We start from the raw sequence: 26,092 nt of genomic DNA on the forward strand, positions 1-26,092 counted from the left end.
TATATTAAACATAAAATAAATAACTTGAGGTAAACTTTATAATAATCTAACTAACTGTATGATGTTGTAGAAATTGATTTATTTAACGGTTCTTTAATGCATGAACACATTCACAGCATGATAATATCTGGATGAATAACAGCCCTTTAGAATTAAATACATGCAATAATTACGCCATTTCATTTCCGTGTTTGCCGTTTGTTAGTATCCTATAAGAAGTTGCTATTTTAGTTTTACAATTTCTTGTGTTCTTACATTTAAATAATTAGCGAAAACATTAGCCGCACAATTCATGTGTTTGCATGTATTATTTTTTTAGAACTTTTCATTTATTTTACCAATAAAGAACCATTGACTAACAATTTGATAAAGGAGAGAGAGAGAGAGAGCGCAACGCGCTGTTGTGCATCTCTCCTCCCCCTTCCCCTCTCTCTCTCTCTCTCTCTCTCTTTCTCTCTCTGTCTGTCTGTGTCTCCTGCAGGACTGAAGATCATGAGCACTCAACTCGACCGTGCTTCTCCTCCTGATCTCCGCAAGACCAAGAAATAAAACACACACACACACACAACACACTCTCTCTCTCTCTCTCTCTCTCTCCCTCATTCAACAGACGCTCTGTTTCCAGCGCCGGGAATAAAGCTTCATCCACGCTTGGGCTCGTAGTTGTCCGCTTTTATTTAATTTGCCCCTCTCGGTGAAGGTTCAAGGTGTTTAACATGATGTTCATGTCTGTTCTGGTGCGCGCTGGCTTTGGATTATTCAGCGTCGCTCTGATCGCCTTTGTCCAGCAGCCAGCCGGCGCTTCTGCCAGAAACCCGCAAGGTAAGTTTCCCTTTCACCCTCCACATGAAATGTACCTTTTGGCTGAGGAATGACTCCGGGAAAAATAACTGTTTGAGGATTTGTGCTCAGTAAGAACAACTTATGGGACGCAGTTTTCCCCAAACAGCGCTGAAGTAGACTTAAACAGGTATTTTTAACATCTTTGAACTGTTTATGCTGTGCAGGTGTATGCATTATAACATTTGGAGAATTTCGTGATAGATTTATTTGCTCATTGACAGCAATAATGACGCACTAAACTGTAAAATATACTGCACTTTTATTACTTTAGCTAAGAAACAGTCCTGTTAATGTTACACAGTCTGTCTTTTTGCTCATTGAGCATGCATAGTGTCAAATGTTTGGAAAAATTATGATATTTAGCAGTTAGGTGTTGTCAGCCATTGGGAAAGTCTCTAGAACGACTCTAAAATGAAATGATTTAGAGTTCAGTCTCTGGATGTGTTGTAGGTGGGTCCCATTTTAAAATGGGGTTTTCACAGAAATGCCCAACCATTTTTGGTTCCTCAAAGAACTTTTTAGTGAACAGTTCTTATCATAAAGAACATTTTAATATTCTAAAGAACCTTCTGTGCAATGGAAAGATTCCATGGAGGTTCTTCATAGAACGATCAATGATAATGAGTCGTTATTTTTTGAGTGAATGGATCATTCTAGAGTGAAAGGGCAGGGCCCGGTTGCAACCCCTAAAGCTAAGATAACTCTTAACTCTAAGTTATAATTATAAACAAATGATCACTAAAGGTTTTCTTAACTTAAGGGGTTTGTCGCAATCGTCTGCAGATCTCTTCAAGCACCTGTAGAATAAAGCAGTTTAGAGTTCACAGGGTCATGCACCGCTCGAACACCTCTAGAATGATGCCATCTAAATGAGGCATCTCTAGAGTTTATATTTAGAGTTATTGCTAGTTTATATATAATATATTACACTATTTCTGACTGTTGCGTTTTGTTAGATGCTAAACCAGATCAAATTCCAGTCACTTTTATTTCCCATGCCCATCTAAAAAAAAATAAAAAGTTTGAATTGATTGACATAAATTCTATTAATTATAACTTGCATAGGAATTCAGTTGCAATATGCTTGTTTGTAGGCAGGTTAATTATGTAACAATTATGCAACATTGGAATCCCTTCTTTAAAAAATAAAGGTTATTTATTGGCATTGATGTTCCATGAAGAACCTTTAACATCCGCGAAGAAGTTTTCCATTCCACAAAAGGTTCTTTCTAGTGTGGGGGGGGGGGGGGGGGGAATCATTTAATGTCCACTTTTAAAAATAAAGGCTCCAAAATGGTGATGCCTTGGAAGAACCATTTTTACTTCCGCAGAGAACACTTCATTGAACATTCTGATTATCTAAAGAACCCTTTCTCTTAAAAATGAAGGTTCTTTATTGGCATTTATGGTTCCATGAAGAACCTTCAACATCCATGGAACTTTTTCATTGCACAAAAGGTTCTAGACTAATCTTAAAATGTTCTTCACACTTAGAAAAATGTTTCTTTTAGGAACTGTTCACTGAAAGGTTCTTTTGGGAAACAAAAATTGTTTTATTTTTAAGACTTTGAATGTTCAAGGTACTTCATGGAACCATAAATGCCAGTAAAGAATCGTTTTATTTTTAAAATTGTTCTTTTAAGAACTGTTCACTGAAAGGATCTTTGAGGAACCAAAATGTTTCTTCCAAAACTTCCTTTCCTGCGCTCTTTAAAAAATGATGGAACCTTTCCATTGCACTACATGTTCTTTTTAATGGTAAAATATTCTATATGTTATTAAACTAGAATAAGAAAAAATATATATTTTTAACTATTTATTGAAAGGTTTTTTGAACCCCAAATGGTTCTTCTATGGCATTACTGTGGAAACTCCCCTTTGAAGCCTGTATTTTTAAGAGTGTAGAAGCAAACCAGCATCTAAGGGGTGAAGAACAGCTCTGACTTGAGGGTCTCTAGAACACCTTCAGAATGAAGACCTCTCGAGTCCAGAGGGGCAGAGCTCTAGATCCTAGCTGAGCCCTCATTCACCTCCATTCCCAATCACTCACCGACATGCTCTCCGTACAAACAAACGTCAACAAATGGCGACTCCCAGGGCTCGGCCCATGCCGACCACATGTTGCTCAGTTCCATATGTGGCCTAAAGTTGGAAAACAGTCTCATGGAGGCCATTTAAAGGTATTTAGCACCATAAAGTCAAGTATTTGACGTTCACCTGTGATTCTGAAAGCGCGCACTGAACCTCTGGGTATTTAGCAGTCTTTTGCATGAAGAGCAGAGGAATAGATGTTACGTTTGGAGGTCACGCAAGCATGATGCGGTGATGTCAGGGGCCGCTTGTGTAAGCATGTGCACGTCTGGTATGTGTGCATTTACGTTTAGTGATGCTCAAAAGGTTTCCTTTTCCTGTCGTGCTGACAGGACGGCCGAGAGAAAGAGACAGAGAAGGGGAGCGGGAGGGAGGGGGTTGGGGGTTGTTTTGCATCTTGGGTGGTCTGTTTCCCATTGTGGGAAAACTCAATATTTACATTTTGTAATTGGAACTACTTTCACTCTTTCATTTTCCACAACAAGGATTTACGCACATCTTACAGGGGAAGGTGGCAGCGTCGGGCCTAATGACCTGCACCTGTTCGTCACCGCGGGACGGTCAGGTCAGCGCTGGATGTGTGTGTGTGTGTGTGTGTGTGTTTGAGATGATGTTGCGGAGAGAATGGTGATGTAGGTTTGGTGTCGTTTATGAAGGTTGTTCTTTGTTTTGAGTTTTGTGCTCCAGATGTGTCATAACGGATTAGTATCTTTTGTTTAATATCTTTTTTTCTGTCACATTTTTTAATATATACTTTTTTCTTCATTGTTTTTTTGTTTGTTTGTTCATTTTTCTTTCTTAGTTTGCACTTTCTTTGGCTTTTTGTCTTTTTCTGAAACTGTCATTCACTTTTTCTTTCTTTCTGTCTTTCTTTTTCACATACATGCTTTTTTGCTTTCTTTTGCTCTTTCTTGCTTTCTTTTTTTGCTTTTTCTTTCTCTTTCTTTCACTCTTTTGCTTTTTTGCTCTCTCATGCTTTCTCTTTCTTTCTTTCTTTCTTTCTTTCTTTACTTTGTTGTGTGCTTTCTTTAACTTTGATTTTAAGTTGGTCTTTCATTCTCTCCTGTCATTTTTATTCTTCGCCTCTTTCTTTTTTTGTATTTTATAGTGTTATTTCTTTTCATTGTTGCACAGTCAATTCTTGCCTCTATTTTAATTTTTTTCTGTATGTTAATCCTTTCTTAATTTGTCCATTTGCCAGTGCCCTTTCATTCTTCCTGTCTTTTTCATTTGTTTGCTGTCTTTTCCTTAGTCCTCTTTCTGTTGCTCTGTCACACTTTCATTCACTTGTCTTCATTCATTATTTGTGTAATTAGTTACCGTTAGTTGTTGCAGTGTTTATTAATCTTAATTAAAACACAGTTGTGCGTTGTTAGTTCATGAAAGCTCAGGTCCATTTCTTAAAATGAACAGATCTAACTTTTGCTTTTAATAATGTATTAGTAAATGTTAAAATTAGCTTAATTAGTTCATGTTAATGTATTTAATGTTAACAAATGGAAAGATGGTTCTTTATTTTCCTCCAGTTTCTATCTTAATTACAGTGGAGTTTTTCTGTCTGGAGTGTTTTGTCTGTCAAACTCATCAGTAGCATATAAAACAGACAGTGAGTGATTAAAGGGTGCCATTTTTGTCAGGTCATTATTTATTAAACGCAGATGTTCGCCATGAACATCTGCTTTGTCCTTCATCAACGTTGCCATAATTGCAGGTTAGAGCACGGTGAAATGATCATAATTCATTATAATAATCATAATTCCGAGTAAATGGGTTAAGGAGGTTTTTAAAAACCCATGTGTAATAAACGACTTGACGGAAAAAAACTAACAAAAAAAATTCCTGATGTTCTGGAGGTACAGAAGGAGAGCTGCTCGGTTTTGCTTTTTGCTCTCCTGGCCCGGAGCTGCTGGCTAACAGCGCCAAGGCAACCGGCGGTGAGGATGTGACATGCCGCAGCGGTGTGTGTGTTGATGTAACCTCTAGTCCGTCTCCCCGTTCACCCCGAGGCAAAACCCCTGCCGGGCAGACCCTGCTGGACAACTCCAGTGTGGGAAATACACATTTCCCTTGAATAGCGGGAGCTGAGAAGGAGGGGAGAGCAGCAGAGGCCTGTCGGGGAGGGGTGGCGTGACAGAGGTTTGGGGGTTTGTTTGCTTTGTGTTGCCTTTCACTCAATGAAGTTGGAGTATTCTTTTGTGAGTCTGGAGCAATGGCCTTGTCAGAGGCGGGGACAGATGATCTCTCAGCGCTTCGATTTAGAGAATATCTGGAGTCGAACAACCTTGTTGGAAAGAAAAGTTGTGGATGAGATCTCTTTAGTAAATATATTTCTAAAGATTAAATGGAGATTTGTTGCTTATGTGTCATGCCTCTCAGATGTTCCTCTTGAGAAAAAAGACCCCATATGTGTCTCTTTAAGATTTTAGAGGATATTTTAATGTCTCAGCTGCGCTCAAATTTGCCTAAATGAAATTTCAGTGTAAACTTTGAGCAGTTTCCATAACATTCTCCCAAAACAAATGATCTGAGCATGCATTTGGACAGAAAAAAAAACAACAACAAAAAAAACATTGAGATCTCAGTAACACTGCAAATAGTTCTTCTATACTCCCAATATATTGAATGGAAAGAAATTATGAATTTTGAGTTTCATGTTTCTCTTGAGGGGGAAAAGCCTTCATATATGTCTCCTTTCAGAGAACATTATCTCAAACTGTGCTCAGATTTGGCAAAATCTAAACTCGGAGGTGTTTTTTACTACGAACTTCAAATGTTTATCATTAAATTCTCACAAAAAAACAGATGATCTGATCATGCATTTGGACTGAAAAACACTGTGATCTCTATAATATCTCAATTGTTTCTCCAAGACTGCCATGAGATTAAATAGAGATAAAAATGTGGAGACTCGAGTTTCATGCTTCTCAGATGTTTCCCTTGAAAAAAAAAAAATAAATCAAGCGAGTGGAAAAGTGAAGTGACCTGTTGCCAAGTATGGTGACCCATACTCGGAATTTGTGCTGTGCATTTAACCCATCAAAGTGCACACACACACACACACACACACACACAGCAGTGAACACAAACACCCAGAGCAGTGGGCAGCCAATAGTATTGAGGGTGGAGAGTGCGCTGGTTATCCTCTCCCCCCACTGACAATCCCTGCTGGACCTGAGACTCGAACCCGTGACCTGCAGGTTACAAGTCCAACTCTCTATCCATTAGGCCACGACTGCCCCTCACAATGTATCTCCCTAAGATTTTCAGAGGATTTTTAATGTCTTAAAGTGTGCTGGTTTGCAAAGACATCAAAATCTATAATCAAACATCATTTCAATGTGAATTTTGTATATTTAACATCAACTTCTCCAAAAAACAAATGATCTGAGCATGTATTTGGACAGTAAAAACTGAGACTCCCATTGCAAATGGAGGGAACAATTAAGAATTTGAAGTTTCATGCTTCTCAGATGTTCCTCTTGAGAAAGATTTGTATTTCTCATTAAAACATCTGAGCAGCTACAAGATCATCATTCATATTTATATCTCTTTTTTTATACACCAATGTTTACTTCTTTCTTTCAGAGGCATCTCAGGCAAAGTTGCTTTTAGGTAATAATAATAACTATTCCATTAAGTCTCCGGTGCAATGACAGAGAAACCTGTCAAAACAAATCCCCACTTGAAGAAATGAGAATTTGGTGGCTGTTGTAAGGTATTTTATATATAGCTGTCGTGTTCTATGTTTATATTTCATGGATGTAGATGGCTGTTTCTCCAGTCGTTTTGTTATTTAAATGTTTCTCTCTGTTCTTATCTCGGTGCACGTCTTTCTCACAAATGTCTCTCTTTCTCTCCATTTAACCCACAAAAAAAAAACAAAAAAAAAATCTCTCCCAGTTTTCCTCTTTTATTTTTGTCCCAAAGTGGAATGCGCATTTTTGAGGCAGGAGTTGAAGCATTTATAGTCGGCCACATGACGAAATATGTTTACTGTTCAGTCGGATTCTAAGTGTACAAAACCCATATGAGTTTGCCACTCTGAGAGTTTTGTGAAGTTTTTACAGATAAGATTGATAATACATGTTATTCCTTAGGAAAAAAAATCACCATGTTTTCTGTCAAGGTTTTCCAATGAGTTTTCAATGCGGGTTTCCACTTTATGAGTAAAATAATGCTCTGTAACATAAATTACATGCACCCATACTGCAGTTTTGTTCATTTTTAAAATGTATGTTTGTAAGAAGTAACTACATAAGAATGTTTGGTGTGCGGTTTATGTTGTTCAACAAAACGTCCAAGTATAGTCAACTTATATTTACCACAGACCTTACTTTACTCATGAAAAAAAAAAAAAAAAAAAACATTATAAAATCCCACAGGAAAATCTCAAGGGAATCCATGGCGAATTAGTCCTGACATCCTGACATGGCATTAGGCGAAGGTTGTAGGTTCTATTCCCAGGGAATGCATGAATTGATAAAATATTGAATGCAATGCAAGTACCTTGCATAAATGTAAATGTATTTGGTACTCCATGGTACAGAATGATTACATATTCAAAACACAGTTGAACGATTGAGGTGTTTTGTTGTTGGATGTAATAATGAATAAAGCAGTCTTCATTTACTCCCAAAATCTGAGCTGCTGAAGACGCAGAGGATTAATGTTACTTTTGTTTTTGAAGGGAATGCGCCGATCCCGATCTGCCTAAATGCGTCTATATTCGCGCGAATCATTCGTGATCCAGATTTATCTACAGAAGAAGCGAGTATAAGGTTTTTTTTTTTATAAATCTTTGCAAATTGCCTTTCCTTATAATGTGCTAGTTAGCCAGTTTCGTAGCTAAAGTAAACAGTACTGCTCGTCACTCCACGGAAGAGGGGGCGGGGTCAGCAGAGCTCATTACCATTTAAAGCAACATAGACTAGAACGGCTTGATGAAAACAGAGCTGATTTTGACAGGTTTAAAAAGGTGTTTTTTACACTACCATTGTGGAAAATGGGCATCCGATGACCCCTTTAATATTTTACGCAATTTAGTTTTAAATGATGTTTAGATATTTCTTAGTGAAAAACAAGACAAAATAATTATTTTTATCAGTGTTAAAAGAATAGTTCACCTTAAAATGACTATTTGCTGACAATGCATTCACCTTCAAGCCCTCCAAGATGTAGATGAGTTTGTTTCTTCATGGGAACAGATTTGGAAAAATTTTGCATTTCATCTCTTGCAATGGATGCTCTGCAGTGAAAGGGTGCCGTCAGAATGAGAGTCCAAACAGCTGATAAAGCATCACAATAATCCAGAAGTAATCCACACCAATGCAGTCCATCAATTAATTTCTTGAGAAGCCAAAAACTGCGTGTTTGTAAGAAACAAATCCATCAAGACGTTTTTAGGAGTCATAATCCATAATATTGCTTTCTCCAGTGAAAAACTCATCTGGTCTGAATCATGAGAGAAATCTGCACAGATCAAGCACCGTCTACAAGTAAAAACATTCAAAAACACAAAGGTTTAAAGTTCAAATGTCTTGAGGGATTTGTTTCTCACAAACATGCAGCTTTTCACTTCATAAGACATTAACTGATGGACTGGAGTGGTGTGGATTATTGTGATGTTTTTATCAGCTGTTTGGACTCTTGTTCTGACGGCACCCATTCACTGCAGAGCATCCATTGGTGAGCAAGTGATATATTGCTACATTTCTCCAAATCTGATGAAGAAACAAACTTATCTACATTTCGGATGGCCTGATGGTGAGTAGAATGTCAGCAAGTTTTTATTTTTGGATGAACTATTCCTTTAAGTTTATATCTTAAAATGAAAGGCAGTTGGAGTAGAGCAGCTTTTCTGTATAATTTAATTGTTGGTGATTGTTAGCAGGCAAGAGTGGCAGTAAGGGCTGATTTTTGCTCTCTCTCTCTCATCGCAGGCATCGTTAGCAGACAGAAGGAAAGCAAACATGCCTCAGCTAATTAGCGGGTTGGGCTGGAGGTATATACATAGCCTGTGTGCACTTTACGCTCTAACGTACAATTACTAAGCCAGAAGTGGCACTGCTGGGTTTAGATCATTAGGAGTTTACACTGATGGTGCAGTCAGCTTCAGAGGAAGTGTGCAGACCACATCTGTAGGTGTTAGCGAGAGTGCGTGATGCCTTCCTAGTTAAACGTGTGAATGTCACATGAAGAGGGAGGAAATACATCTTAATTGAAGGCTTTAATGGGGAAATCAGTGTTGGATTAATGCATTAAATGACCGCGTTTTGTGTTTTTAACACTCTGTTCTTATTCTTTTTAGGAGTTCAATTTAGGAATGTTATTTATGGAATACAGTATGATAATCTGAACGTATTTAACAAAACCCGTCAGTGTTATACCTCGTGCTTTCCCAAATCTTCACATGCATGTGTGAAATCCAGAGTGTCTTAGAGAGGCATCTATTTTAAGCGTGTCAGTGGCAAGGGTGGAGTTGACACGAGGCATAGGTGAAGGCCTCGTAAAAACATATGAAAAACCAAATTTGTATTTATGCTAAATAATGTGCACTTGAAACGTACAATTTCAGGGAAATTGCACACTTAAACTTGAAAAAAAATAAATACTAAGGCTAGGTGTCACAATACAGTATAGAGTGTAAAAGAACATTTTTGCTCTGTTTTTTTTTAATGGGTCTTTGTCTCAATGCCTGAAATAAGGTCTATGGTGGACACAAGCTTAAGATACTTTACCATTTTGTTCTATGACGTAAAATGCATTAGTAAAATCTCCTTAAATTAAGACTGAAAGAGCCTAATGATGGTGATGTTGAAGTCAAGTGACTGTATTGAAGCTGTATTGAAGATTATCATGATTATCTTTTTTTTCTGCAGTAATCCAAAAGCCTATGGAAAAATCCTATTGGGTTTTTATCAATGGAACCAGGGTGTTGTTAATGTTCGGGTTGGACTACAAAAATAAAAATCACTGCTTAATTAGTGATAGACCAGTATATCAGCCAGGCTGACCCACAACCTACTGGTTGTTTTAAATAGAGACTAATTGCTAATTTAAGCTTTTAAAAGGCTCAGTTTTAGAGGTTGTTAGCTTTCTTCACATGTATGACCCTGGAGAAAAATATAGTTTGAATCACTTGCAGGTCACCTGGATATATCATACAGTAGGTTTTAGTATTTTCAGTGTATTTTATAGGGTTTCAGTTGAAATGGTTTCATGACCAGTTTGAAGCATTTATGGCCTCTAAACTTTCTCCAGTCCCTGGCAGGTGTGGCAGAAAGTTAATTCTGGACCATTCCTGTAAGAGTATCATGAGAGACGCTTCACATCTGCTGAAACAGATGGCAGAGAAACTTGATGTTGAGATGATCTGACCACAGCTGCATTAAAGAAAAGCTTCTAGACCAAAGTGAGAGAACAAACTGAGTCCGCAGCCGCTCTCTTCACCCTACAGGAGAGATGTTCAAATATAGATATTTTATACATAAGGTTGTCTGCCATTGCGGTTTCCTATTATGAGTATGAAATCAGACAGTATGGAGCCTTTGATGATAAGAGTAGCTGAAGTCAAATCTGACAGTCGGGTGAAATGATGAACCTGAAGTTTAAGTGATGCTGAGGAGAGTGAATGGAGCCTCTGTCTGTCTAGTTATTGAGAAATTATGTAGAATAAGCAGTTTTGGGTCTTATTTGCTTTGATGAAATTGCATTATATACACTACTATTCAAAAGTTAGATTATTTTTAATGTCTCTTATGCTCACCAGGGCTGTAAATACAGGAATTTTGTGAAATATTTTTGCTTTATTTTTATTTTTTTCTATTAGAAGATATTTTAAAATGTAATTTATTCCTGTGATGTAAAGCTGAATTTTCAGAATCATTACTCCAGTCTTCAGTGTCACGTGATCCTTCAGAAATCATTCTAAAATGCTGATGTGCTGCTCATTTCTGGTGATCAATGCCGAAAACTGCTTCATATTTTTGTGGAAACCATGATGCATTTTATTTTTCAGGATTCTCTAATGAATATGAAGCTCAAAATAACAGCATTTATTTGAAATGGAAAACTTTTGTAACATCATGAATGTCTTTACAGTCGCTTTTGATCAATTTAATGCATCCTTGCTGAATTATAAATTAATTTCTTTTACCATACAGACCACAGACAGTTGAACAGTAGTATGTGTGCGCAGTCTTCGCTGAAATTAATGCATTGAAACTGAAATGGTGTGCTATTCATTTACAAGGCTGTCAGTACATCGCATACTATTCAGAATGACCACTTCAGTTGTGTTAACTCTCATAAAAATATTAAATCTATTCTTAAAAACTAGCAAAATACTGCAGGATTGAATAGCATCTGTGCATAATATATGCAGATAATACACAGTAGCAGAAGTGTGGAAAGTAATGTATTTTGGTTGTCAAAATCTTTAAGCCGTGAACAGAATTAAGAAGACGGTCACCTTGTCTCAACATCCCGGCCTGATTGGCTTCATTTTGCGGTGTACATACACTCTCAGCCAGAACTAGTCACAACCCTGAACGGATTGAAGTGAAAGTGACTGGATAAGAAATCCAACCTCAGTCTCTTTAATTAGACTTTCCTGCCTGCCACGGATGGCCATGTCCTCAGTCGAGCCGTCAGAGCCATGCTGGAATCTGAATTGCCACGGGTGTTCGTCAGGTAACGGTGCTGTTCGCACAGAGGTGTTTGAGATAATCCGACTGCTGTTAAGAAATCACAAGCAGATCTGCCAGAGCAAAGCAGTGATGGCAGGATTATACCACAGCAATGTCAGACATGAGGAGAATCTATGTTTAACACGAATTTCATATATATTCCTGTTGAGGCTTTTTCTTATTCCTTGAGCGTCAACATTTCTAGAAGCGGCAGCACAATGGCTTGGATTCATTTTAATTCTGTTGTAGGTCTGCAACACATTGTTCCCACTCAAAGGAATTAATTATTTTCATGAGACTTCCTTCCATTTGTTGTGGCGCGTTTATCAATATCAGGACTCAAGACGCCGAGGGCTGAGCAGCCGCAATGTCAGAATAAAAACCTCTGACTCACATTTTCCTTCGTGACATTGAATTAATGCCATCTCCATTCCTGAGAACACGCAAACCATGCACACATAAGACAGAAGTCCTTCTTTTTTGCATTATTTGTAACTAATAGTGGTTGGTTGTCTTGCAGCTGAACACTTGAAATGTTTTATTGAATTAGTGGATGAATGTTACCAGTTGATTTGTTGATGTAAATCGTAATCTCTGATCATTTGGGAACATCTGACTAAAAATGTATGTTTATCAAGACCTTTTGTGATGTTTTTGCTTAAATAATTTAAACTATATGGAGTGCTGAATACATGGCGTATATTTGTAGACCAACTCCCAGAAACGATTTACTGAAGTCATTGGGTTTTTGTTGAACGCAAGCATAAGATACTTTCACGTTTTATTCTACGACACAAAATACATCAGTAAAAACCCCTTGAGATTTTTTTTTAAAGCTTTATTAGTCTTAAAAAAAGGTGGTTGCTAATAAGCCAGTGGAAAAATTAGTTTTTGAGGAAACCAGGGTGATTGTCAATTTGATCAAATTATGTTAAAGGTGTCATCGGATGCGACATGCACTTCAGTTCAAGTTGTTTGAATACCTGTGATACTTTTTTCAGGATTCCCTGATAAATAAAAAGAACAGTGTTTATTCAAAATATATATTTTTTGTTACAATATACACTACTATTCAAAGGTTTGGGGTCAATATTTTTTTCTTTTTTTTGGTCATGAGAAATTGGGGTGGTGATGGCGCAGTGGAGAAATTGGGGTGGTGATGGCGCAGTGGAGAAATTGGGGTGGTGATGGCGCATGGGGTGGTGATGGCGCAGTGGATAAGACACATGCCTTTGGTGTGAGAGACCCGGGTTCGAATCCAATGTGAGACACCAAAGTGTCCCTGAGCAAGACACTTAACCCCTAGTTGCTCCAGAGGCGTGCGACCTCTGACATATATAGCAATTGTAAGTCGCTTTGGATAAAAGCGTCAGCTAAATGAATAAATGTAAATGTAAATTAATACTTTTATTCAGTAAGGCTGTGGTAAATGGATAAAAATTGACGCTAAAGACTTATATAGTTAGAAAAGATTTCTATTTTGAATAAATGCTGTTCTTTTTAACTTTTTTAATCATCAAAGAATCAAAGACAAAAAGTAGCACAGGTTCCCAAAAATATAAATCCGCACAAAAATTTCAACACTGATAATAACTCTGCATATAAGAATGATATCTGAAGGATCATGTGACACTGAAATCTGGATTAATGGCGGATGAAATTCAGCACTGCGTCACAGAAATAAATTACATTTTAAAGTATATTAAAATAAGAAACCAATATTAGAAAATGCAACAATATTTCAGTTTTCATCTGCATTTTGATGAAATAAATACAGCCTTGATAAGCATTAAAAATCTGGCAGTGTATATTAACTTATACTATTATATATTATACTAGCTTGTGTTTCCATAAACAGTAAAGGTAGTAGATGTACTGTAAAGTCAATATTCATCAACAATGGCCGACAAGCTCATTTTTATCCCATCTTTCTCTCTTTTTCACCTTATTTGTACTGTAAGCATCAGTGAATGCACACAAGAGTCTGGATTCTCCCCGCTGACCTCGACCTCTCAAAGAACACATTTATTTATTGGGTCATAATATAAACAGCATGCCTCAGGTTACGTCTACAATGTAGCTCTTCTGGGATCCAGAAGTCTTTTGAGTGTATCCACTTGTCTTTAGGCCAGATGGAGCTGGAAACTGAGACCTTTGGAAAGAGATTCAGTGATGGCCTTTTGATGGTTCAAAGCATTTTGGGAAGGTCAAAGCTTAAAATATCCTACTTTAGTTTATATAAACTTGGCTAGTTTAGCTGCTTCAGTTCGGTACTGTGAATCATTGGCGCTGATTTTATTTCTGCTAGTGGGTGCTCAAATTTGCAGGTGTTTTTTTTGTTTTTGTTTGTTAATATAAAACACATTTTCACCGCTGTTTCCGCGACTAAATAATAACTAGGATAAGTTATCATACACATACGCAACAAATTCTCATTACTCAGCAGTTATACTGGGTTTTAGTTTTTTTCCAGACTAGAGTATACTACGTTGGATAGTGCGTTTGATGAATTCACTACACAAAATTTATCTTGCAAAGTGAAATGCATGGACTGCAAATACATTATTTAGTAACCAAATAATGCACACATTCCTTCTATGAGGGCTGCACTTCACTAAATAAAAGGATTTGATAAATACCTGTTTACAATAAGCACTTATTTGCGTGTACACAGGACAAAATATTGAGGGCGCACATGTAATATCTCATATATATATATATATATATATATATATATATATATATATATATATATATATATATATATATATATATATGGGAGAATAAGCCGCTGTAAGCCGAGAGATTCGTGCTGGCACCCTCTCATATTACAGTAATGCCATTAAAATAACGCCAAAAACTGCCTCAAAAATGAAAATGAGAATAAAGTCGTACAAGCTGCAATCCATTTCTTATTGGCTAAAATGAATGGAGACTATCACGTGTTTTTTGGGATCGGTGCCTATGCTGATAATAATGAGTATCAGATGGGAATCCAATGGTACTTTTTGACATAGAATACCATAATTGCCTTAAAATTATTAATTAATAATTTTAAAAAAGTATGTTAAGTGAATTGTCAATTGTCACATAACCTTTTTTCAATTATTATTTACTTAATAATTTTAAGGCAACGGGTTTCCTCAATTTTTTGAAGTTAAGTCAGCATCACTTTTTACAGTGCATTAACTTTATGGTCTGCACCTCATTTTTTTCAGACCTCAGATGTTTGTTTAGAAGACAAATCAACATTATTGATAACATCATTAAAACTACTACATTGTCCAAATGCATATCTTATTAGTTCATGTCGTTAGGGCAATTCAGATGGCCAATGCAAAACAGCACAATGCAGACAATGTTGTTGTAGGACAGCAAGATGGATGTGTGTGTTTGTGTGTGCATCTCCGCGAGTGTGTGTTTGTGTGAGTCTGTTTACAGACTGCATGTGTTTACATTCCGGGGAGCTGGTCCAAGCTTCAGAGACTGCAGTAAATGAATGAAAGGAAATGCTTTATTCTGCTCGGTAATGGAAACAAATTCTCCACACTCCACGAATTCAGCTGTGGTGAAAATGAAGCTGTCGTCTGCCAGCTCGCACCAAGATGGCACGATGTTCCCCTGACGCCATGAGTGGAGAGCCTGGGAAAGGCCGGGAAACTCTTACTAATCTAGTTAAATGTCTCCTGTGTTCTGACTCCATAGGAGCGGTGTTTTAATGCATCATTACAGCTAACAGAGAACATTCTCAAAATGTGGTTGGTTTTCTCAAAATGATCAACCTACAAATTGACTATACATTAATGTTCTTCCAGTAACATTAATAGAACATTAAACGTTAGCGTTGTTTATGCATCGTTCATGGAACATTTATTCCTAAAGCGTTTTAGTTCATGTTTTTTTAAATGTTACTACTTGTTTTGGAATGTTTAGAGAACATTCAAAAGTAACGTTCCCAATATGCAATATGATTTGAAATTTGATCAAATGGAATGTTCCCTTAACATTTTCAAAACCAAGAAAAAAAAAAGTGTTGTGAATGTTTAGAAATTATATTTTTATATCTTAAGGGGAAGGCTAGTAAAACATTTATTCTTCAGTATCAAAGTTTTTTTCTGTTTTATCCAAATTCTAATGATCTCAAAAAAAAAAAATAAAAAAAAAAAATAAATTTTAACTACACAAATAAGACTATTTCATGCAATATTTGTGTGTTCTATGTATTGTTATGCCTATAGAGTATTTCAATTTTAGCTTAGCAACATCTAAAACAAAAAGCAGTTTAGTTTAAAGAGTGAAGTGTTGACAAAAAGTAGTTATTCAATATAATTTCGTTAATATTTTTTTATAATAGAAAATATTTGTATGGTTCAATGCATTTTAATGCTTATTGGAATACTGCGATTTTAATTTAGCAACATCTCAAAAAAAAAGTTAATCAAGAGTAAAGTGTCGACAAAAAAGTAGTTTAATATGAATTAAAAGTTACTTTTGAACAATATTTGTGTGTTTTATGTACTGTTGGTTATTAGAGTACTGCAATTTTTGCTTAGCAATTTATTGTCCAATTATTTTGGAATCAAGGGTCAGTTTTGGGTCAGTTTGAATATAGACAGTATTTAAATGTGGTGAGTGAATGAATCACTGATTAGTTTGAGTTGAATACGTTTAGTTTGCATATGGGCAGAAATTGTTGGATGCTCACATCTTCACTCGCTTATCTTACCTGTCGAAATCATATTAAGAGCTGAACGTTTCTTATGGATATTTAACCAACTTTAGATTGCATTTGGATCCTCTTTCAGCCTATGAGAATATCTGTTGGTGTTCAGCATGCACTTGTTCACGGATGCATTTATTGTCCGATGGACAATTAGATTCATATAGTGGAGGATTTTGTGCACATATTATTTGCATGTCTTATTGTGCAAGTTCAACAGCAGACTATTTTGTCATTGCATATCCTGTTTCAATACGTCAGATGTGGAAGTGAAATTGTTTACAACACACCTCGACTCATATACTCTCACCTCTCAATTCTTTCAGATCAAAGTCCGTCACTCTATTCCAGCCAAACATTTGCACTCTGTGATCCACTCAGTTTGTCTGGATGCAGTGCTTCACCGCTGATGGAAACATCCTCTGGCTCTTTCAGACATGGACTCTTTTCATGTCTGGGTTTTGGCATTGCTCGTCGTTGTCTGTCGGATGAGCCTCGAGGCCCGTGAGATAGCGATTGCTGATTTTGTCAAAGATAGCGTTCTTCAGACACTTGGAGATTGTCAAAAGAAAGTCAGAATTGTGTTGCCCGAGCACACATTAAACATCAAAGGAATGATGAAGTGATAAATGCTGTCAGTTTATGTTATTAGTATGATGCCACGGCTTATGAATGAACTGAAGAAACCACAGGAATTTTGCTCTGAACAATGATATGCAGCCTTACAATACTAAAAATATAGATGTTTTAAGGCAACGGGTTTCCTCAATTTTGTTTTAAAAGTAAATTCAACTGATTACTTTTCACAGTGTGGTTATTAATGTACCTTTTTATTTGTTTGTGCATCTAAAACTTAAACACATAATCTGAATACATCAGCAATGCAGAATTCAGACTGTGCAAACTTTAAAAGTGACTATTTTACCCAATATTTGCATATTCTATTTGTCAATGTAAAAAATCCAATGGAATTAACGGATGTTATCTTAGAAAGAAGCTGCTTGTATAGGCAGTATTTAGGTAAATGAATGAATCTAGTGTTGATTATGAAAATTAATCAGCTTAATGAGTTGTATGAAATAGTCTACATTCATTAGGAAGCATATAACAATTTATTTAATTGCTCTTGTTAACTTCCGATCATTATACAACTTTAATATAGATTTATGCATTCAAGACTTTAATGCCTAGCATAAATGCTTCTGCAATGTGAGATGCAAACTATGGTGATATTAAATATTATTAAAATCTCAGTGCTCTCAAATAGAGGTCAGTTTTGCTGTAAATGCTTGATGGTACTTGGAAAGCCTTAGGAGTCCAAGAACAACTGTTCAAGAACCAGATATCACCTTGATTAACTCTCAGATTTCCGCTGTCCTTGAAGCCATTGAAAAACATATTCACGTCAGCAGCTCAACAATCAGGGACACTGATGATTTTACAAGCCATTTTTGAGACCCTCACAAGTTATGTTCGGTCTGTATCAAAATGTTGACTTCTTGAAGACCCCCTGAAATTAAAATTGGTGTTAATTTGGTCTTTGAGGTCATTTATAGGGCACTCCTACAATTCTTTACTTTTAGAAAATGTGCACATGTAAAATTAATGATAAAAAGAAAACATTTTCGTTACTTAAAATAAAATAAAAGTCCACATTGCTCATTTTCATTTAGTTTAACTTGATACAAAAAAATAACAAACTGAAATGCATTAAAAAAATAAACTGTAGACATGTTTAAAAAAATAAAAAATTATTAACTCCAAGAAAATTACTAAAACGTTAAAATGAAAGTGAAAGATCTAAAAATATAAACCAATGCAAACTATTAATAAAAACTAGTATTTCACATACAGTTGATGGAAAATAAAACCATACAAATAATTGTACTATAAAATAAGTAAAATAAAATAAAGCAAATAAAAAAAATACGAATAAAAATAAAGCAAATAAAAAAAATACGAATAAAAGTATTTTATTTCAGCTAGTTACCGAGTCCACATTGCTCATTTTCATTTAGTTTAACTTGATACACAAAAATAACTTAAACTAAAACTGAAATGCTGTAAGATATTTTTAAAAATAAAACAAAAAATGACAGAACGCAACTAAAATGAATCAAAACTTTAAAATGAAAATGGAATATATAAAAATAAAAATGCAAAATAGTAATAAAAACTATAATAGTTTTTCAATGATACTAAAATAACATTAGCTCAAATAAAATATAAAAAATTGTAAAAAATAATAATAATAATAAATCAGTAATTCAGAAATACACTGTAAAACAAAAAGACTTAAAAATCTTACGTGTAATTCACTGTTGGTGTTTGCTGTTTCTTTGTCATTTACGAAATTTAGTAGTAGTTTTGCAAAAAAATCATTATACTAGATGTTTCACCAGAAACAAGTTGCGTGAAATATAAGTGAGAAACATCCGTCCCAAATTCCTTATTTAAATAACTAATGTAGCAAACCATTTCATGGGGTCTTTCATAACTGAATGTTCTTGGAGTTCGACTAGACGTCGTTTAACAAGTTGAGCTCCGTCTGGAACGGTCTGAGTTATTCCAGAGCGGGCCAATGGCACTGGGTGCAGTTTTATGAGGTGCTGAAAAGACAACAACCCTTAGCAGGTCCTCTGCCAGCCCTGAACCTCCACCCGACCCACTCGTCTGTTAGCAGACTGCTTTCATTCTGACAGAAAACCTTGATCACAACCCGCGCTTGAGCTTTGCCTGTCTGTTGTTTCTCTTGCAAAGTCTTTACGGAGCATCTCGATGGAATGAACTGGAGATGTATGTGGTTTTCAGTCAAATGTGCTTATAAAGTGGTACAGTTATTATTATTATATGGGCTGGAATGAACTGTGACATTGCAAAGCATTTTTATCTCCCACTTTTTGCATTTGAAAGTGACGCACACTGGAAAAAGTGGTGTACGCTGAAAATGTTTTAAAACAAAATTCACTCAAAAATTTCTAGTAAATTCTATAAAGAAACGGCAAGTAATACATTGAATTAAACATGAAATTTTAAAATAGAAAAACGGTAATAGGATTTTCTTGTACTCCAATAATTAAAAATGAATGTTTTATTTATAACTTAACGTTTTATTTAAATTTCTCAAATTTCTTCAAATAATTACAAAGAAATGGCTAGTAACATCAAATTATACGTTAAATTTGTAAGTAGAAAGACTGAAATAGTATGTTCTTGTATTTTCTTGCCCTTGGATCGATTTTTTTTTATTGACTGATTGGCTAATTGATTGATTTAATTTTTTAAAATATTTTATATTTAATTTTAATTCTTACATTTGTTTTATTTTATTTGTTTTTTAAATATTTTTTTATTTAATTGTTTATATTATTGCATTTTGTTGTTGTTTTTTATTTTATTTGTTTGTATACTTTTATATAGTTTCGAATGTTTATATATATTTTATATTTTTTTAAGATTTTACCATTTTATTTTATTTGGTTGTAAAATGAACTCCAGTGATGTTTTTCTCTTAAATTCAGAACTTAACAATAATAATAATAATAATACATTTTGTATTAGTTATTTAGTTATTTAACCTAAAACAAAGTTATTTTGAGAAACATTGAGGCTCAAGTTGTTGTATGAGTTTCTTTCTTCTGATGAACACAAAAGAAGATATTTTGAAGAATGTTGGTAACCAAACTATTGTAGCCATAATATGGAGAAAAAATGCTATGGAAGTCAATGGGTACCAGCAACTCTTTGATAACCAACATTCTTCAAAATATCTTCTTTTGTGTTCAACAGAAGAAAGAAACTCATACACCGTTCTGAACAACAAGGGTGATTAAATGATGACAAATTTTATTTTGGGGTGTACTGTCTCTTTAAGTGAAGGGTCAACTGCACTGCAATTTAGGCAGTTCATAAACTCTGAGCTTTAAATGAGTGTGGTTGTTGTTTGAAGACAGCCACCATCACTCAGCGCTTACAGTAGCGCTCACTAAGGACGCCGGGCACAAATAGAAGCAGGCGATATTTCCTTTACGAGCTGTTCGCAGGACAAACACTGGGTTCCTTCATTAGACGTAGGCGATCTGGGAAGAGACGGCGGGGGGAGGATGCTAAATTCTGCTCTAATGTTGACGTCTGCATTTCATCAACACCCTTTTTTCTTTCGTCCCGTCTGTGCGTCGCCTAATAGCCCATGAGATGAAGACTTTGTGCTGGCTTTGCATGTGACGGCCTGCCAGCTCGCACAACCAACACCTCTCTCTCTCTCTCTCTCTCTCTCTCTCTCTCTCTCTCAGAAGCGATTAAACATCACTGGGCCACATGCTAACGGATGTTTGGCCAGAAACGAGAGGTTGTCTCGCCGCTACTGTATCTGGCTTTCCACCAGCACATAGGATTGCCTGCCAAAGTTGTGAGGGCAAAGTTAGACCCACTTACTGGAATAATATTGATTTAGTTGGAGGAACTACCTGAGAGTGAGTGTGAAGTGGTCGGGATGCTTTTGGATTTTGCTCTGCAAGATTTGGATGGCTTTTTCTATATTACTGCACACATTAGTACAGTATTACTGGCAGTTTATCAGGTGTTGTCGAACAGGTTCACTGGTTTTGCTGCATCGTCCCCGGCCCATAGCGCCCTCTGTGGAGAAATGCTGATGCAATACATTTATTCAATTTTTCCATATATTTTTTTATTTTATTTGTTTTGATTTAATTTCATAATTTGTTTTAAATATTTTTTCCCACTTTTTATTAGATTAAAAAAAAAAATTTAATATTTAATTTTTTTTAATTTCGTGTTAAAATTATATTTTATTTTGTTTGATGTTATTAGATTTTTAAGGATGTTATTTATTTTCTTTTATATTTTTTAAATATTTTTTTATTTTACTTTTACTTTATTTTCTATTTTTAATTTTCTGTATTTTGTTTTTTTATTTAATGTAATTTTATTTTTATTATATTTTATGTATTTCTTTTATATTTTACTTAATATATTTTTATTTCATTTGATTTTTAATTTTTTATATTTTGTTTAATTTATTTTATTTGGTTTATATATTTTATTTGATTTGCATTATTTTATTCTTTAAAGATTTTATTGTATTATATTAGATTTTTTTCTATTTTTTTATTTTACTTTTACTTTATTTTCTATTTTTTTATTTTTTTATTTAATGTAATTTTATTTATTATATTTTATGTATTTTTTTATATTTTACTTAATACATTTTTATTTCATTTGATTTTGATATTGATTTTTTATATTTTGTTTAATAATTAATTTTATTTGGTTTATATATTTTATTTGATTTGCATTATTTTATTCCTTAAATATTTTATTGTATTATATTAGATTTTTTTAAGATTTGAATTTTTTTATTTTATTTTCCAGTTCATTATAAATATATAATAATTATTTACATTGATTTGCATGTTGAATTGGCAGAATGAGCAAATGCAGAGCTTAGAGTTTGAACTTAATATATAATAGGACTCTTATGACACAGACTTAATCTTAAGTAATCACCTAGCAACTACCTAGAACACCCTAGCAACGCCCTGGCATCCACCCATAACACACTAGCATTGTTTTGGCGACTTTTCCACAGGCAAAATTGCGTAATAAAATGAATAAATTATTTTTTATTTGAATTCTTTTAAACAATTTCATTACGTTTGTTAACGGAAAATGATATTTTTCAGCCCTTAGATTATTTCTGTGCAGGGTGAGTTGTTTTAGGAGTAAAGTGGGGCCTGGACAAACACTGAGAGTCTCGCTGCGAGCAAACATCGCTCTGTGTTTGAACTGCACACCTTCAGCGCGCCGTCCGTCTGTCTGTCCACTCGACTAAATATACTGAGCAGTGCTGACCCCATCATTAATCAGTGAGGAAATGCTGCTCTCATGTTTGAGCCACATGAGCACAACATCCAGAAAAAAAAAGACATGCACAAACCGTGCTTTCAAGAAATGCTCAAAACTTCAAGGCATCAGGTTTTGACTAGGTAGCCAATCAGCATCAGCTTTGTCATGACATCATGCAGCGCTAGAGTGATCAGTCACATGGTATTTACAGCTCAGGTGATTGGCTAATGAGAGCCAGCTGAGAAACTGCTATTGAGTTAAACAAAGAAAAGAAACGCGTGCCGAGTCGAATCCTCAGATGGGTTGCTAGTGGAAACAGACTCTCACAAACAGAGAGTTGAGTTACATAGAGAGATTACAGCAGCCGTGAATACTTGGAGGATTCTTAAAGGTTTATGTTTCTAGGTCAACAGGCAGGAAAGTATTCATGTCACTTTCATTCGAGCCAAAGTAATAAAGACATTTTATGTTCTGCCGGAGCACATAAATCTCTCTGAAGTGTGGGGAGATAATGTGGATCTTCACAACATTTGACATGTTTGGAGATGTTTTTGACATTGAGTTTGTTTTTCTCGTGATGGAGTAGCTGAATTTGAACATACACAAACAATCAGCAAATATTGTTCAAACATATTCAGCTCTTTAAAGGGATAGTTCATCCCAATAATGAAAATTCTGCCGTTATTTATTCTGTATGAATTTTTTTTTTGTGCAGCACAAAAAGTGAAACTTCTGATTGCTTTGTGTGTTAACAGAGCACATTAACTGACTCTTTTAAATGATCAAACTCAAAAAATAAAAAATAATAATTAATGAATCTAACTTATCATTAACTCCAATGAACATCTAGAGGGGTATGAAGGTTTTCCAGTGAATAATAACTTACATTTTGGTCTGCTTGTCACACAATTTTATCATACGGCTTTAGAAAACTTGAAATGTAGTGTATAATTGGATCATTTTATGAGAAATTAATATGCTTTTCTGTAATTTTGAAAACTTTATTTCAATTAACGAAAAGTTTAAAGTTTCAGGGTATATGTTTACATCACAGTGATGTACTAAAAATGGAAAAGTTTTGCATACAATGACAACGTTGTGCAAAATATCCCTGTTAAACATGGACCACTAAAAACGTTGTATTATGCATGCCAGGCCAGCAGTTGGCGATACCACTTTGTAAGGAAACACAGTGTACCTATGGACAAGTTTCACTGTTTTCACAAATTCCCATTTTCGTAGTTTACACAGATATGATAACATTATTCTTATTGATAACGTTATTGAACTTTGAAACCCTTTTTTTGCAGTTTACATTTTCAAGCCCCCAAATTGCCACAGCTGAAGAGCCAAAATGAATAAAAAGTTTTCCATTTTTAGTTAAAAATCCCCTCAACCTACATTTTTCCTTTACATCCTTCAGTGCAGTCAGTGTCTCTTGTTTTAATCTCAGCCTTAGCGTTGTTTCCAGTTTGAAGCACAAACGAAAGAACAAAACAGCAAGAAAAATAATTTGGCATCTCTTAAAATATGCCTCCCTCCCTTCTCTTCCAGAGCACTGTGGAAGGTTCTCTAAACTCATAGATAGATTAACAGTGACATGTTTATTTTCTCTGTAAAACAGCATTTGGGTTTACAACCACCCGAGCACTTTGGGCTCATGGTGATTGATTTAGCAGTAATAAGGAGTCTGTTTTGCCCATTTTATTACATGAGAAATTGTTTTCTTTCTTCTGGGACTGAATGGAGACGCTGATTGTTTTTGCTGTGCGAGCGTGATTGCAGCTAATTGGTCTCATTGGTTCTGCTGTGCGACCGTGATTGTGGGTAATGGGTCTGATTGGCTCTGTTGTAGAAGTGCGATTGTGGTCAATGAATCTGATTGATTGTGATTGGCTAGAGTTTTCACAGGGGCCAAGGTTTGCCTCTGCCGGTAGAGTTTGTAACTACACCATGTTGGCCTAACTAGACCGAGCTAACCAGCCGGTAATCTCATTAGTTCTGTTGAATAAATTTGCTAATAAATCTTGCATAAGTATGATCATGACTAATGCATCTGATTGGTTGTGTTATGCAGGTATTGGATTGTGAGTAATTGGTTTGCATGTGGAATTCAGTTGCATTTTTTCTTTGAAATCATTAAGCAGTTTCCAGCCTTCCTCCTTTAAACAAATTACTTCTTATTTTCCAGCTATAGTATAGTAGGGTTGAATTGGTCTGACCTTTGTGTTAAAGCCTGTTTTCTCATTTACTAAAGTGTAAAGACTCGTCATTCTTTCGCACTGAACTTTAGCCATGGCTAAATGAACATTTCCCAATAAAATAACTTCTATTGGTATTCATTTTATCAAACCAAGCAGTATTGTTAAACTGCGAGTGATTTTTCCATGTTTTTAAGTGCATTTTAAGATCTGATCCTATATCAGTCCATCTTTTAGTAGGAATAGTTCACCTAAAAACAAAAAAGCAGAAACATGCACTTTTCTAAGCATGCCTTTTCCAATGATAAGACAAATTTAGGCCATTATCCAAAACCTTCTGCAAAAGTTGTATTTGCATCAGTGCTGAGATGCAAAAAATGGTGTGTCCAAGCAGCTTGCCATATTTGATGTTGTTGATGCCAAATTGCATTGATCCATGCATGTGTCGTTACTAAACTGAATTTTAAAAATTAGATTTTAGTGCTTTGAATAATGGATTAATGTCTTTAATTTCAGTCTGTTCCTCACACGAAGGTATGGAAGCCCATTTCCACCACAAAACAAAACAAAAAACAAACAAACAAACAAAATTAAGAAGTAAGTGTGACTCCTTGTTTAACAATTCTGGCTTTTTTTCTTTTATTGCAAGTTACATCTTGGAATTCTGACTTTTTTCTTAGAATTGTGAGAAATAAACTTGCAATTGCAAGTTATAGTTATAAGTTTTTCTGGCAAGATGTGAGTTTGTATCTCGCAGTTCTGACTTTTTTTTCGCAAATCTGACTTTTCTTCAATTCTGAGAAAGAAAATGCAATTTAGACTTTTTCTCATAATTTTGAGTGTATATATCGCATTTCTGACTTCATAACGCGATTGCGACTTTATATTGCACGATTCAGAGAAAAAAGTCAGAACTATGAAATAAAAAGTCACAATTACCTTTTTTATTCTGTATTCAGTGGTGGTAACAGGCTCCCATACAAAACTCTCATATGGATTAAAATGGCTTGAAATATTGTGCTTATGTCATATAGACTGCTTTGAGGGTTTATTTAGAAGGTTTTGGGAATATGAGCAGTCATTGCATGTAAAAGCTTTGTGGAGATGCATCTAAATTCATCTTTTTGTGTTATGTAGAAGTTACAAAGCTATTTGGAATGGCTTGAGGTTGAGTAAATGATAACAGATATTAAATTTTGAGTCTTCATGACTGCGCATTCGGACAAATGGGTTTCTGACTTTAAATGTTGTTGAATGCATAATTTTCCTTCCTTTCACTGGCCTCAGCATGAGATCTGATGAATAGTGTGTTTTATAGTATTAGGGCTCTTAAGAAAAAGGACCAATTCATCTTCTTTTCGCCGCAGCGGGGACACTTCAGTAATGAACAAGCACTTTGGGTGCCATACTAAACTCCTAAAAGCTTTGTACTGTAAACAACATGTGAGTAATTTAATGGCTAATGCCACCATAAAGAATGTCCACTGCTTTCATGCAGCATCAGCAGACAGATTCCTGCATTTGAAATGAAGAAGTGAAGGACGTCTGTGGATTCTAGAGTGAAAACTAAGGTTTCAGCTTCATTAGATGTCAGTTCGAGTGTTGGCCAACAAGTGTTCAAATGAAACGGTTGCAATTTCTTACCAGCAGCATTGAGGAGACTGTGGAAACTGGCTCGGAATTGC

The 26,092-nt window shown here is 35.3% G+C and overlaps 1 protein-coding gene across 1 annotated transcript in view; it reads left to right on the forward strand.

Annotated features, from left to right (window-relative positions):
• The first annotated feature begins 452 nt into the window (after positions 1-452).
• The window catches only part of LOC306859897 (signal peptide, CUB and EGF-like domain-containing protein 3), a 113,000-nt gene continuing 87,360 nt past the window's right edge, over positions 453-26,092 (forward strand). Inside the window, exon 1 of the mRNA XM_079401294.1 lies at positions 453-822. Coding sequence (XP_079257420.1) covers positions 717-822 — 106 coding nt within the window. The 5' untranslated portion in view covers positions 453-716. The remainder of the gene's footprint in view (positions 823-26,092) is intronic.

The sequence above is a fragment of the Barbus barbus genome (genome assembly GCF_936440315.1).
Source record: "Barbus barbus genome assembly, chromosome: 40".
NCBI classification, from domain to species: domain Eukaryota; kingdom Metazoa; phylum Chordata; class Actinopteri; order Cypriniformes; family Cyprinidae; genus Barbus; species Barbus barbus.